Genomic DNA, 16657 nt, shown 5'->3' on the forward strand with positions numbered 1-16657 from the left:
GTTAACATTTAGGGTTTCTTCAGCTTCAGTTTTATACTTCGGTTCAACTAGTACCTATAACACAGGAGACTTCTGGTAACCGTGGGGTTTGTTGCTTAGTAACCAGGAGACTTCTGGTAACCGTGGGGTTTGTTGCTTAGTAACCAGAGACTTCTGTTAACCGTGGGGTTTGTTGCTTAGTAACCAGAGACTTCTGGTAACCGTGGGTTTGTTACTTAGTAACCAGGAGACTTCTGGTAACCGTGGGGTTGTTGCTTAGTAACCAGGAGACTTCTGGTAACCGTGGGGTTTGTTGCTTAGTAACCAGGAGACTTCTGGTAACCCGTGGGGTTGTTGCTTAGTAACCAGGAGACTTCTGGTAACCGTGGGGTTTTGTTGCTTAGTACCAGGAGACTTCTGGTACCGTTGGGGTTTGTTGCTTATAAGCAACAAACCCCACGGTTACCATAAGTCTCCTGGTTACTATAGTAACCAGGAGACTTCTGGTAACCGTGGGGTTTGTTCAGACATGGTGATGGTAGAATGGACTCGGACCTTGTCTGTTTTGAAACGGCCGGCTGCTCTAACCAGGTTTTTTGAGTGTCTGAAACTTTCTTGCTGTGTTTTATAAAAAAAATAAAAGGCAGTTGCGGTATAAATAAATATATTACAAATTAAGATACACACACACCCATTCCTCTCTCACACACCCACACACACCCCACACAACACACACACACACACACACACACACACCCACACACACACACACACACACACACACACCCCACCACAGACATACCGGTGTGAAACTAAAAAGAGCCCAAAAACATAAATGTCACACTGATCATAGAAAAATTAAAAGTTAAAAAGAAATTCTATTATTGAGTATGAAAACTCTTGTTCATCACATTTTACTTCATAATTGTAACCGCATGTGTGATTCATTGTTGTATTCATTGTTGTATCATTGTTTATCATTGTTTTATTCATTGTTTATTCATTGTTGTATTCATTGTTGTATCTTGTGTGTATTCATTGTTGTATCATTGTTTTGTATCATTGTTTTATTCATTGTTGTATTCATTGTTGTATTCTTGTTGTATTCATTGTTGTATTCATTGTTGTATTCATGTTGTATTCATTGTTGTATCATTGTTGTATCATTGTTTTATTCATTGTTGTATCCAGTGTTGTATCATGTGTTGTATTCATTGTTGTATCATTGTTGTATTCATTGTTTATCATGTGTTGTATTCATTGTTGTATCCATGTGTTGTATTCATTGTTGTATTCATTGTTGTATTCATTGTTGTATTCATTGTTGTATCTTGTTGTATCATTGTTGTATTCATTGTTGTATCATGTGTTGTATTCATTGTTGTATCATTGTGTATTCATTGTTGTATCATGTGTTGTATTCATTGTTGTATCCATTTGTTGTATTCATTGTTTGTTTCATTGTTGTATTCATTGTTGTATCATTGTTGTATCATTGTTGTATCATTGTTGTATTCATTGTTGTATTCATGTTGTATTTGTTGTATCCATTGTTGTATTCATTGTTGTTCATGTGTTGTATTCATTGTTTTATTCCTTGTTTTTCATTGTTGTATCATTGTTTATCATTGTTTATCATTGTTGTATTCATTGTTGTATTCATTGTTGTATTCATTGTTGTATCCATGTTTGTATTCATTGTTGTATTCATTGTTGTATTCATTGTTGTATTCATTGTTGCAAAACTTGTTCTGTTTATAGTTTGTTTGTTACCATGACAACACCATTGATCTGAAGCTCGATGCTGTCATGTAAATAGTTTTCAAATCCACAATAAATATAACCATTTCTGATCAACTCATATCAACTGCAAGCTTAAAATAACATCAGGTTAAAGCCCCGCCCATTTCAAGACAACCCAACCCACTTCCGGGTTAAATTCAGTTCACTTCCGGGTTAGGCCCCGCCCAGTCTGAGTACAGATACGGATACAGATAATTCATGTGGTAAACAGATACAGATAATGTAAAGGATTAATTCTAATAATCTAAATGTTCACCAATCACCAACGATCCTTTCTGATTTCGGGGGTTGTCATAGTAACGGGTTTTACCTGTGACATCATGTCCGCGTCCCGAATCTGGAACCAATCAAAGCACAGATATTATATAAATATTATATAATTACACATTATTATTAACTTATTATATAAATGAATTATTATTAGTAACTAAATAAATGCATCTGTCTCACCTGTGAGGTCGATGTGAAGACTCGTCACCGTCTCCGCCCCTCCTGATGACATCATCGTCACATCTGAAGAAAAGATCTTTGTTCTTTTGGTTGTAACCAGCAACGTACACAGGGTCAAAGGTAAACTACAGACTGGACTACAGACTGGAGTACAGACTACAGACAGGACTACAGACAGCACTACAGACAGCACTACAGACTACAGACTGGACTACAGACTGGACTAAAGACTGGACTACTGACTGGACTACTGACTGGACTACAGACAGGACTACAGACTAAAGACTGAACTACAGACTACAGAATACAGACTGAACTACAGACAGGACTACAGACAGGACTACAGACTAACGACAGGACTAACGACAGGACTAACGACAGGACTAACGACAGGACTACTGACTGGACTACTGACAGGACTACCGACAGGAATACGGGCTGGAATACAGACTACAGACAGGACTTCAGACTGGGCTTCAGACTACAGACAGGACTACAGACATGACTACAGACAGAACGGATAGTTTACCTGCATTTGTGACGGTCAGTATTGTCTGTCGACCGTTCCCTGAAAAAAAACAAAAAAACTTTGACTCAGCATAAATGTCTTATACATATAGTTAGGGTTGATCATCTCTAACTCAGCATATAAAACTAAAAAAAAAAGTATGTAGATAAACTTAAAAATGTGGGAATAGCAGCGATTTAAAAAAGTGCTTTGCTCTGCGTTTTGCTCAGAAATGTGGATGATGTTTAACATGGCATGTGGAACTCTTGTCATTTGAAAGGTCGCTGAGCAAAAAGTATAATTCATATCACATAAATGAGCTCATCTGATGAAACAAGACAAGAATACCTACGTTTTGAGATATAAATTGTCCATGACAAGTTAGAATTGTTGCCGTAGGAGCAAGTTATAGAGAGAGAACCAAGATGATCCACCACATACACACACACTGGCAGCCCCCCCCCCCTATATATGCTCCTCTCTAACTCTCACCATCCACCACATACACACACACTGCAGCCCCCCCTCTATATGCTCCTCTCTAACTCTCACCATCCACCACATACACACACACTGGCAGCCCCCCCTCTATATGCTCCTCTCTAACTCTCACCATCCACCACATACAAACACACTGGCAGCCCCCCCCCTCTATATGCTCCTCTCTAACTCTCACCATCCACCACATACACACACTGGCAGCCCCCCCCCCCCATATACTCCTCTCTAACTCTCACCATCCACCACATACACACACACTGGCAGCCCCCCCCCCTCTATATGCTCCTCTCTAACTCTCACCATCCACCACATACACACACACTGGCAGCCCCCCCCCTTGTAGACTGTCCGACCAGAAACAACAGGACAATTGATCTCCTGTATGCTAATGTGAGGGATGGATACAGAGCGACTCCCCTCCCCCCACTGGGGAAGTCTGATCACAACCTGGTTCATCTACAGCCACTGTACACCCCCCTGGTCCAAAAACAGCCGGTGACAACCCGCATCAGCAGGAGGTGGTCCCCTGAGATGGAAAGTGCCCTGAGAGACTGCTACAACACCACAGACTGGGATGTGCTGATCGACCCGCATGGTGAGGACATAGAGGGGATGACACACTGTCTGACGGACTACCTGAACTTTTGTGCAGACGTGGTCTCCCCTATCAAGACTGTCCGCTGTTACCCTAACAACAAGCCATGGGTAACACAGGAGGTCAAGGCTGTCCTCAACCAGAAGAAGGCTGCCTTCAGGAGCAGGGACAGGGAGGCCATGAAGGCAGCACAGCGGGAGGTGAAACATTGTGTGAGGGAAGCTAAGGACAACTACAGGAGGAAGGTGGAGCAGAAGCTGAGGGAAAACAACATGAGGGAGGTCTGGGAAGGTGTGAGGACCATCACAGGTCACAACACAAAGACCAGAACAACAGGGGGGACAATGGAGAGGGCCAAGGAGCTGAATAACTTTTTCAACAGGTTTAACCAGCCCTTGCCCCCCCTGCCCCACCCCTCCCCAGCAATGTTCCCTTCCCTCCACACACCTCCCCCCTGACACCACCACATCCCAGTCTACAAAGTCTACACACCTCCCCCCAGCACCACAATACCCCCCTCCTCCTCCTCAATACAACCCCCGCCCCACATCACCACAGACCAGGTCAGAGAGCAGCTGAGGAAGCTCCGGCCCAGGAAAGCAGCAGGCCCGGATAAAGTGTGTCCGAGACTGCTGAAGACCTGCGCAGCAGAACTGGGGGAGCCGCTCCAACGGATCTTCAACCTTAGCCTGCAGCTAGGGAGAGTGCCCACCCTTTGGAAGACATCCTGCATCATTCCGGTTCCCAAGAAGAACAGGCCCAGCGAGCTGAATGACTTCCAACCGGTGGCGCTCACTTCACACCTGATGAAGACGTTGGAGCGGCTCTTCCTCAGCCTCCTCAGACCCCAGGTACAGCACGCCCAGGACCTCCTGCAGTTTGCGTACCAGCCAGATGTTGGTGTGGAGGACGCCATCCTCTACCTGTTACACCGGGTCCACTCCCATCTGGATAAGGGGAATGGCACAGTGAGGGTCCTCTTCTTGGACTTCTCCAGTGCCTTTAATACCATCCGGCCCCCTATACTCCAGGACAAATTCATCAGGATGGGAGTGGACCCCTATCTGGTAGACTGGATCAGAGACTACCTCACCGACAGGCCACAGTACGTCAGGCTGAAGGACATCATGTCTGACACTGTGGTCAGCAGCACTGGAGCCCCCCAGGGCACAGTGCTGGCCCTCTTCTCTTCACCCTGTACACCTCGGACTTCTGTTACAACTCAGAGCTGTGTCACATACAGAAGTACGCAGATGACACAGCCATCATTGGGTGTATCAGGGGGGACAGGGAGGAGGAGTATCGGAGTCTGGTGGGGGACTTTGCTCTCTGGTGTCGCACTAACTGCCTACAGCTCAACACCTCTTAAACAAAGGAGCTGGTTGTTGATTTTGGGAGGTCCAGACCAAAACCGCAACCAGTCCTGTTGGAGGGAGTTGAGGTGGAGGCAGTCCAATCATACAAATACCTCGGGCTGTGGCTGGACAACAAACTGGACTGGACAACAAACAGCAGCCACCTGTACAGGAAGACACAGAGCCGGCTGTACTTCCTGAGGAGGCTGCGCTCCTTTAACATCTGCAGCAAACTGCTGTGGATGTTCTACCAGTCTGTGGTCACCAGTGTCCTCTTCTACACTGTGGTGTGCTGGGGGGGCAGCATATCAAAGAAGGACACCCACAGGCTGGATAAACTGATCAGGCGGGCCGGCTCTGTGGTCGGCATGAAGCTGGACTCACTGGTGACGGTGGCAGAGAGGAGGACATTGGACAAACTGCTGGCTATTACTGAAAATGCCAGCCACCCCCTGCACACCGTCATCAGCACCCAGAGGAGCCGGTTCAGTGGAAGGCTGCTCCTTCCCAAGTGCCGAACCAACAGACTCAAGGACTCCTTTGTCCCTCATGCCATCAGACTCTACAACTCCTCACTGGGGGGAAGGAGGAAATAGGGCAGAGGACAATACATACATAGATACATACATACATACATACATACACAGTACACATACATGCATACACAGTACACATACATACATACACACAGTACACATACATACATACACACAGTACACATACATACATACATACACGCACACCTGGACTTAAATTCACACCTAGTCACTTTATCACTTTATCACTTTATCACTTCAATACTGGACTCAACACTGACACTTTAATAATAATTTATGGTCTTTTGTTTGTTTATTTGACAAATGTTCTTATTGTTGTTATTATCATTATTGTTATTTTGTTGTCTTTATACTGTCTATCTTTTGTCTATTTTTTAATTTCTTTTTTCTTGCTAAAACTGCTGCTGGAATTTTCAATTTCCTTGCGGGAGTCATCCCAAAAGGATCAATAAAGAGAAGTCTAAGTCTAAGTCTAAGTCTAATATACTCCTCTCTAACTCTCACCATCCACCACATACACACACACTGGCAGCCCCCCCCCTCTATATGCTCCTCTCTAACTCTCACCATCCACCACATACACACACACTGGCAGCCCCCCCCCCATACTCCTCTCTAACTCTCACCATCCACCACATACACACACACTGGCAGCCCCCCCCCCCTCTATATGCTCCTCTCTAACTCTCACCATCCACCACATACACACACACACTGGCAGCCCCCCCTCCATATGCTCCTCTCTAACTCTCACCATCCACCACATACACACACACTGGCAGCCCCCCCCTCTATATGCTCCTCTCTAACTCTCACCATCCACCACATACACACACACTGGCAGCCCCCCCATATACTCCTCTCTAACTCTCACCATCCACCACATACACACACACTGGCAGCCCCCCCCTCCATATGCTCCTCTCTAACTCTCACCATCCACCACATACACACACACACTGGCAGCCCCCCCCATATACTCCTCTCTAACTCTCACCATCCACCACATACACACACACTGGCAGCCCCCCCCTCTATATGCTCCTCTCTAACTCTCACCATCCACCACATACACACACACACTGGCAGCCCCCCCCCCCCCCATATGCTCCTCTCTAACTCTCACCATCCACCACATACACACACACTGGCAGCCCCCCCCTCCATATGCTCCTCTCTAACTCTCCCCATCCACCACATACACACACACTGGAAAATCTGAGCCGTCTGAAAAAAGAATGATACATAAACTGGGATTTGAGAGAAACCGTGCTTGATATATGAATAAATATAATATAATATAATATAATATCTGAATGCCCATTCAGCCCAATGAATGCCAAAGTCTTGTCTTCAGTTTAACTTTTCATGTTTCTACGTTTAAGTATGGCGATACAGCACAGTTCCAAAGAGGGGGGGTTTAATCATGTTTCTATGTTAAAGAGGGGGGGTTTAATCATGTTTCTAAGTTAAAGAGGCGGGTTTAATCATGTTTCTATGTTAAAGGGGGGGTTAATTATGTTTCTATATCAAAGAAGGGGGGTTTAATCATGTTTCTAAGTTAAGAGGGGGGTTTAATCATGTTTCTATGTTAAAGGGGGGGGGGGGTTAATTATGTTTCTATATCAAAGAAGGGGGGTTTAATCATGTTTCTAAGTTAAAGAGGGGGGGTTTAATCATGTTTCTATGTTAAAGGGGGGTTAATTATGTTTCTATATCAAAGAAGGGGGTTTAATCATGTTTCTAAGTTAAAGAGGGGGGGTTTAATCATGTTTCTATGTTAAAGGGGGGGGGGGGTTAATTATGTTTCTATATCAAAGAAGGGGGTTTAATCATGTTTCTAAGTTAAAGAGGGGGGGTTTAATCATGTTTCTATGTTAAAGGGGGGGGGGGGTTAATTATGTTTCTATATCAAAGAAGGGGGGTTTAATCATGTTTCTAAGTTAAAGAGGGGGGGTTTAATCATGTTTCTAAGTTAAAGTGTGTGTGTGTGTGTGGGGGGGGGGGGGTTTAATCATGTTTCTATGTTAAAGTATGGAGATACAGCACGGTTCCAAAGAGGGGGGATTTGGAGAGATTTCCTGAACATTTCCCATTACAGTCTATGAGACATTTTTGCCTTTTTTGCCGATTTCGTGAAAACCCCGAGGCAAATCTCGTTGAAAAGTCGTAGCACACCATTCCCGATCGTTACATCAATGTCGCCCTGTTGCTGCTCTGGAGGAAACTACTAGAACTGTTGGGTCCTTGTAAATTATAGAGCGGTCTAGACCTGCTCTATCTGTAAAGGGTCTCCAGATAACTTTTGTTATGAACTGATACTAGAAATAAAACGTAATTGAATTGCACACGCTTCGATGTATTGTGTGTGCGTGTGGGCAACCCTCCATGACAAAAACTTGGCGGAATAATAGTAAGTACGGACAATGATAGACAGTGAATAATTAATAATCATAAATATAATAATTAATAATAATACTAATGCCTCTCTCACCGTTAGTGTCCGGTGACTCGGCCCCGTCTGTGAAGATAAACGTGATTAATATAAAATGTACCATATATGTAATATTTACTATAATTATAAGTAATATAATTAATATATTAATTATATTATTTGAGTAACATGGCCAGGTGTAGTTACCTGTCTGAACTCTGTGAGTTTCCCTCTGTGATGAAGCTGCGTCTGAGGAAGGAAACACTCAAACTTTACTTTAAGTCCTTCAGAGTAAAAGCCTCTCTATGGTTTCAGAATAAAAGTATTTCAGAGTAAAAGCCTCTCTGTGTTTTCAGAGTAAAAGACTTTCAGATTAAAAGTCTTTCAGAGTAAAAGTCTGTCTGTGTTTTCGGATTAATTGTCTGTATATGTTTTCAGAGAAAAGGATTTTCAAAGTAAAAGTCTGTGTTTTCTGACTAATTGTCTGTGTGTGTTTTCAGAGAAAAGGATTTTCAAAGTAAGAGTCTTTCTGTGTTTTCAGAGTAATTGTCTGTATATGTTTTCAGAGTTAAGGATTTTCTGAGTAAAAGCCTTTACTATAGTACCGGCTGGAGAGTGGGATAAGCCAGCGCTGGGTAGCGATTGGTCGGAGCTCGGAGAGGCTACTCCTGATTGGTCGATGCTGACGTCAGAGGGATGATCTTTAACAGGAGAGACTTGTCAGACCTTAGTGACATCACATCCGGTTTCTTGTCTACCTTTATAGCATAAGAAAAGACCACAGAAGAAGAAACACCCCACCTGTAGAGTCCAGGTGAGTGGGCAGAGTCACGTGACCTGTAGAAGAAAGTGTTTCCACGTTAACCATTTGCCATTGGTTCAGCTTTTAGAGTGTGAGAAGGACCAACCAATCAGAGCCCAGACACCTGGGTTGATCTTTAGAATCAGCCAATAGAAAGGTGGAGTCCTGCCCCTTCGTGTGTCTACATGGGCTTCCCCATAAGATACAGTTTTAGATATTGAAGAAAGACAGGCGGATAGACAGACAGGCAGACAGGAAGACAGACAGGCAGAGAGACAGACACATAGTATACAGACATATAGTATAGTTTAGCTGCTGGTAGATCTCCGCTGGTTGAATAACTTACCCATCAGGCCGAGTAGGAAGTCATGACTGGAAGGGTCGATGGTTCCTGTAAGAAGACATACGTAATATAACATAATATAATATAATATGATATAATCATGGCGGGTCTGAAATTGTCATCATAGGTGCATGTCCACTGTGAGAGACATAATCTAAAAAACACAATCCAGAAATCACAATATATGATTTTTATTTGTGTGATACAGCTGCAAATAAGTATTTGAACACCTGAGAAAATCAATGTTAATATTTGGTCCAGCAGCCTTTGTTTCCAACGGTTGCTGTAGTCCTTCACCAGGTCTGACACCCTGCAGAAGGGATTTTGGCCCACTCCTCCACACAGATCTTCTCTAGACCAGTCAGGTTTCTGGACTCCCTCCAAAGATTCTCTATTGGGTTTAGGTCTGGAGACTGGCTAGGCCACGCCAGAACCTTGATCTGCTTCTTCCAGAGCCCCTCCTTGGTTCTCCTGGCTGTGGTCTTCGGGTCATTGTCCTGTTGGAAGACCCAGCCTCGACCCAGCTTCAATGCTCTAACTGAGGAAAGGAGGTTGGTCCCCAAAATCTCCCAATCCATGGCCCCGGTCCTCCTCTCCTTAATACAGTGCAGTCACCCTGTCCCATGTGCAGAAACCCCCCCCAAAGCATGATGCTACCCCCCCATGCTTCACAGTAGGGATGGTGGTCTTGGGATGGTCCTCATCATTCTTCTTCCTCCAAACACGGTTAGTGGAATTAGGACCAAAAAGTTCTATTCTGGTCTCATCTGACAACATGACTTTCTCCCATGACTCCTCTGGATCCTCCAGATGGTCGTTGGCAGACTTAAGACGGGCCTGGACATGGTCTGGTTTAAGCAGGGGAACCTTCCGGGCCATGCATGATCTCAAACCATGACGTCTTAGTGTATTACCAAAAGTAACCTTGGAAACGGTGGTCCCAGCTCTTTTCAGGTCATGGACCAGCTCCTCCAGTGTAGTTCTGGTCTTGTTTCTCACCTTTTTTAGGATCATGGAGACCCCCCGAGGTGAGATCCTGCATGGAGCCCCAGTCTGAGGGAGATTGACAGTCATGTTTAGCTTCTTCCATTTTCTAATGATTGCTCCAGCAGTGGACCTTTTTTCACCAAGCTGCTTGGACATCTCCCCGTAGTCCTGTCCAGCCTTGTGGAGGGGGACAGTTTAGTCTCTAGTGTCTTTGGACAGCTCTTTGGTCTTGGCCAAGTTAGTAGTTGGATTCTTACTGATTGTATGGGGTGGACAGGTGTCTTTATGCAGCTAACGACCTCAAACAGGTGCATCTAATTTAGGATAATAACTGGAGTGGGGGGGACATTTTGAAGACAGACTAACAGGTCTTTGAGGGACAGAATTCTAGCTGATAGACAGGTGTTCAAATACTTATTTGCAGCTGTATCATACAAATAAATGGTTAAAAAATCATATATTAGGATTTCTAGATCAATTTTTTTAGATTATGTCTCTCACAGTGGACATGCACCTACGAGGACAATTTCAGACCCACCATGATTTCTAAGAGGGAGAACTTGCAAAATAGCAGGGTGTTCAAATACTTATTTTCCTCACTGTATAATGTATGTAATTTATATATAATATAAAGGATATATAGGATTTAATATATATAACATAGTGAAGTGACAGTGTCTAATATGTGGGTGCTCCCCCAAATGTTGTGGTGGTTTCTGACTGTTTCACTCTGACAGACAGACCTTACCTGGACACTCACCTGTATAATCCAGGGAAGAAGCTCCGCCCCCAAACGGACCCAAAACACCTGGCAGAGACAGACAGGTAAACAGACAGACAGACAGGCAGGCAGGCAGGCAGGCAGACAGGTAGACAGACAGGCAGGCGGACAGACAGACAGGTTGACAGGTAGACAGACAGACAGACAGACAGACAGAAAGTTCTCAGTCTCTCTCACCTGTCTGACTGTAACCCCCGCCCCCTCCTCCTCCATTCAGCAGTTTCTGTCCGTTACCTGAAAACAGAAATCAGGTATTACTTCTTCTGTCTTTCTTCAGTGTGTGTGTGTCTGTGTCTCTGTGTGTGTGTGTGTGTGTGTGTGTATGTGTGTGTGTGTGTGTGTGTGTTTGGTGTGTGTGTGTGCATATGTGTGTGTGTGTGTATGTCTCTGTGTGTGTGTGTGTCTGTGTGTGTTTGTGTGTCTCTGTGTGTGTGTGTGTGTGTGTGTGCATGTGTGTGTGTGTGTATGTCTCTGTGTATGTGTGTGTCTGTGTGTGTTTGTGTGTCTGTGTGCGTGTGTGTGTGTGTGTGTGCATGTGTGTGTGCGTGTATGTCTCTGTGTGTGTGTGTGTGTCTGTGTATGTTTGTGTGTCTCTGTGTGTGTGTGTGTGTGTGTGTGTCTCTGTGTGCGTGTGTGTGTGATAGTCACCATTGGACTCAAAGTCGACTCCGTCAGATCCTGCAGACATAAAAACAATTAATTAACAATTAATATTGATGATGACGTCATCAGACATGAATCTACAATACATAACAATTAGACTAGAGTGGCAGAAACCTGTACATCTCGGCCTTGTTATCTACAACTAGACTAGACCGGTAGAAACCTGTACATCTTGGTCCTGTTATCTACAACTAGACTAGACCGGTAGAAACCTGGACATCTCTGTTCTGATATCTACAACTAGACTAGACTGGTAGAAACCTGTACATCTTGGTCCTGTTATCTACAACTAGACTAGACCGGTAGAAACCTGTACATCTTGGTCCTGTTATCTACAACTAGACTAGACCGGTAGAAACCTGGACATCTCTGTTCTGATATCTACAACTAGACTAGACTGGTAGAAACCTGTACATCTTGGTCCTGTTATCTACAACTAGACTAGACCGGTAGAAACCTGTACATCTTGGTCCTGTTATCTACAACTAGACTAGACCAGTAGAAACCTGGACATCTCTGTTCTGATATATGTCTGTTGATTACCTGTTGGTTTAGAGACACCAGAGAGAACTATTGGACCTGCAGGACCTGTTGAACCAGGACCTGTAGAGCAGAACAGGAAAATGACTGTCAATGATAGACAGGCAGAAACATGAAGACAGGTGAAGGGATAGATAGGTGAATGGATAGATGGGTGAAGGGATAGATAGGTGAATGGATAGATAAGTGAATGGATAGATGGGTGAATGGATAGATAAGTGAATGGATAGATGGGTGAAGGGATAGATAAGTGAATGGATAGATGGGTGAATGGATAGATGGGTGAATGGATAGATAAGTGAATGGATAGATAGGTGAAGGGATAGATGGGTGAATGGATAGATAAGTGAATGGATAGATAAGTGAATGGATAGATAAGTGAATGGATAGATAGGTGAAGGGATAGATGGGTGAATGGATAGATGGGTGAATGGATAGATAAGTGAATGGATAGATGGGTGAATGGATAGATAAGTGAATGGATAGATAAGTGAATGGATAGATGGGTGAATGGATAGATAAGTGAATGGATAGATAAGTGAATGGATAGATGGGTGAATGGATAGATAAGTGAATGGATAGATAGGTGAAGGGATAGATGGGTGAATGGATAGATAAGTGAATGGATAGATAAGTGAATGGATAGATAAGTGAATGGATAGATAGGTGAAGGGATAGATGGGTGAATGGATAGATAAGTGAATGGATAGATGGGTGAATGGATAGATGGTGAATGGATAGATAAGTGAATGGATAGATGGGTGAATGGATAGATTGGTGAATGGATAGATAAGTGAATGGATAGATGGGTGAATGGATAGATGGGTGAATGGATAGATGGGTGAATGGATATATAAGTGAATGGATAGATAGGTGAATGGATAGATGGGTGAATGGATAGATGGGTGAATGGATAGATGGGTGAATGGATAGATGGGTGAATGGATAGATAGGTGAAGAGATAGATGGGTGAATGGATAGCAAGTGAATGGATAGATGGGTGAATGGATAGAAAGTGAGAATGGATAGATGGGTGAATGGATAGATGGGTGAAGGATAGATAGTGAATGGATTAGAGGGTGGAGGGATAGATGGTGAATGGATAGATGGGGAATGGATAGATGGGTGAATGGATAGATGGGTGAATGGATAGATAAGTGATGGATAGATGGGTGAAGGGATAGAGGTGAAGTGGATAGTGGGTGAATGGATAGAGGGTGAATGGATAGTGGGGTGAATGGATAGATAAGTGAATGGATAGATGGGTGAAGGATAGATGGGTGAATGGATAGATAGTGAATGGATAGATGGGTGAATGGATAGATAGTGGAATGGATAGAATAAGTGAATGGATAGATGGTGAAGGGATAGATAAGTGAATGGATGATGGGTTGAAGGGATAGATAGTGAATGGATAGAGGGTGAAGGATAGATGGGTGAAGGGATAGATAAGTGAATGGATAGATAAGTGAATGGATAGATAAGTGAATGGATAGATGGGTGAAGGGATAGATGGGTGAATGGATAGATAGGTGAATGGATAGATGGGTGAATGGATAGATTGGTGAATGGATAGATGGGTGAAGGGATAGACAGAGAGATAGATGGATAGTGTGTCTGGACTCACCACTCAGATCCTGGTTGTCATGGGAACCACCTGCTGCTGCCACACCTGCAGAGAAACACACCTGAGATTAAATCGAGTTAATCAGTAACACTCTGTCCGGAGTTTAGCCCCGCCCACGATAATTGTGGTTGGTCTAAAGAGATGCCAATAACCAGAGCAGGTTTCTCTCCTCTTCAGTAAAGCTGTGGAGGACGGTCTGGACACGAGAGACCACAATGGACGGTCTCACCATTGGTTTGGTTGTTATTTTCAATAATTTTATTAAATTTATTAATTAACATTCCATACATTCCCATTTTTTTGGGTCTATGAATATCCATCTATCGCTCTACTCTACTTTTTTAGAATATTTGTTGGGCTTTTCTGCCCTTAACGGGGTAGGGGGGGGAAGACATGCAGGAAATCATCACAGGTCAGAATCAAACCCTGGACCTCTGTGTCAAGGCCTTTATGTATACGTGCGCCTGCTGGACCATTGGCCACCCCGGCCACCAGTTGGGTTGTCATGCAGTTCAGGTGTCCTCCAGCAGGCGGCCTGAGTCCAGGTCCAGGATGTGGATCCAAGCGGACCAATCGAGTCCAGGTCCAGGATGTGGATCCAAGCGGACCAGCTGAGTCCAGGTCCAGGATGTGGATCCGAGTGGACCAGCTGAGTCCAGGTCCACGATGTGGATGTGGACCAGCTGACTTTAGGTCCAGGATGTAGACCAGCTGAAACCTGCTCAGATTGCATTAATCTGGATTGAGTCTGAGACACATGAGGGTGGACTCACCTGAACCTGCGACTGCCGCTAACACCGACACCGCGACGGTGGTCTGATGGCCGCCTGCCAGTCCTGGGGGGAGGGGGTTTGGGGGTTGGGGGGATCAGAAGGTCAGGATGAATAAAACGTCTGTCTCCACTTTATTAAAAACACCAGACAGAGACGGATCAGTTTCACTCCCTAACAAAGACGCTCTCTAGTTATTTTGGGATTGAATGGAACCCACATGGAGGTCAGAGACACTGTCTCCTTGGGAATGTGTGTCCCTGTGCAAAGACACTGTCTCCAGGGCAACGGTTGTCCCTGTGAAGAGACACTGTCTTGTGGTGACTAAATGTGGATCTGGACTTGCTTTTCTCCTAGTCCTGCGAGCGGTTCTCCCCTCGTTCTGATATTGTTCTTGGTCTTCCAGATCTTTAACTTCCACTGTTCCCATGGTGATGACGGACATTTCTTAATTCCATTCCCAACAGAGGAGATCGATTAGGGGGTGCATGCTAGAAACTCTGCGGGGTGGGGGGGGGGTTAGGGGGTGCATGCTAGAAACTCTGCTGGGGCCCAAACTTGTGCAGAAGCCGTTTTTTTGTTTTCTGTTATTTTGAAAGTCTAAATGATTTTTCCATCTTTTCTTGGCTTTCTTTATGCACATTATTTACAGTTTTTTACCTGGGGAGCCCAAACTTTCGAACCCCACTGTATATTGTGTGTATTGTCCTGTATGTTGTGTCTATTGTCCTGTATATTGTGTCTATTGTCCTGTATATTGTGTCTATTGTCTTTAATGTTGTGTCTATTGTCCTGTATATTGTGTATACTGTCCTGTATATTTTGTATATTGTCTTTTATATTGTGTCTATTTTCCTGTATATTTTGTCTCTTGTCCTGTATGTTGGTTCTACTGTCCTTTACATGGTGTCTATTGTCCTGTATATTGTGTCTTTTGTCCTGTATATTGTGTGTATTGTCCTGTATGTTGTGTGTATTGTCCTTTATATTGTATATATTGTCCTCTTGTCTCCCTGGCCCAGGCGCCACGGATCTAAATTAGCTCATAGCTAACTGTGTTACAGGAATTGAACTGTAATGGTCCCTGATAATTACACTGTTTCGGTCTATCATGCAGTGAGTATAATAAGTATTTAACAACCTGCTATTTTGCAAGTTCTCCCACTTAGAAATCATGGAGGGTCTGTAATTGTCCTCGTAGGTGCATGTCCACTGTGAGAGACATAATCTAAAAAAAACATCCAAAAATCACAATGTATGTTTTTTTTAACTAATTCTTTGTATGATATTCGCAAAAATAGTATTTGACAAACCTGTCTATCAGCTAGAATTCTGTCCCTCAAAGACCTGTTAGTCTGTCTTCAAAAGTCCCCCCCCCACTCCATTTATTATCCTAACTTCGATGCACCTGTTTGAGGACGTTAGCGCATAAAGACACTGTCCACCCATACAATCAGTAAGAATCCACTACTAACATGGCAAGACCAAAGAGCTGTCCCAAAGACACTAGAGACTAAACTGTCCCCCTCCACCAAGGCTGACAGGACTACGGGGACATGTCCAAGCAGCTTGGTGAAGACAGGTCCACTGTTGAACAATCATTAGAAAATGGAAGACAGCTCCATGCAGGATCTCACCTCGGAGGGTCTCAATGATCCTGAGAAAGGTGAGAAACCAGCCGAGAATCATGCTTGGGGGGGTTCTGCACATGGGACAGGGTGACTGCACTGTATTAAGGAGAGGAGGACCGGGGCCATGGATTGGGAGATTTGTGGGACCAACCTCCTTCCCCTAAGTTGAGCATTGAAGATGGGTCGAGGTCTTCCAACATGACAAAGCCCTGAGACCCAGCCAGGAGAACCAAGGGGGGCTCTGGAAGAAGCAGATCAAGGTTTGGGGGGGCCTAGCCAGTCTCCAGACCTAAACCAATAGAGAATCTTGTAGGGAGCTCAAACTCCAGCC

General features: G+C 44.2%; 1 protein-coding gene across 1 annotated transcript; it reads right to left on the minus strand.

Moving 5' to 3' along the window:
- Positions 1 to 2708: 2708 nt before the first annotated feature.
- On the minus strand, positions 2709 to 14761 carry si:ch211-80h18.1 (uncharacterized; the record flags this gene model as incomplete). The annotated part of the gene is given in 12 exon segments (XM_032508932.1): positions 2709 to 2800; positions 8243 to 8269; positions 8390 to 8431; positions 8788 to 8883; positions 8984 to 9019; positions 9331 to 9375; positions 11075 to 11122; positions 11273 to 11329; positions 11744 to 11773; positions 12302 to 12361; positions 13926 to 13970; positions 14699 to 14761. Coding segments are annotated over 12 exon segments (641 nt in total), but the record flags the coding sequence as incomplete, so codon positions are not given.
- Positions 14762 to 16657: the final 1896 nt, after the last annotated feature.

Source organism: Etheostoma spectabile, unplaced genomic scaffold (genome assembly GCF_008692095.1).
Source record: "Etheostoma spectabile isolate EspeVRDwgs_2016 unplaced genomic scaffold, UIUC_Espe_1.0 scaffold00009994, whole genome shotgun sequence".
NCBI lineage: Eukaryota > Metazoa > Chordata > Actinopteri > Perciformes > Percidae > Etheostoma > Etheostoma spectabile.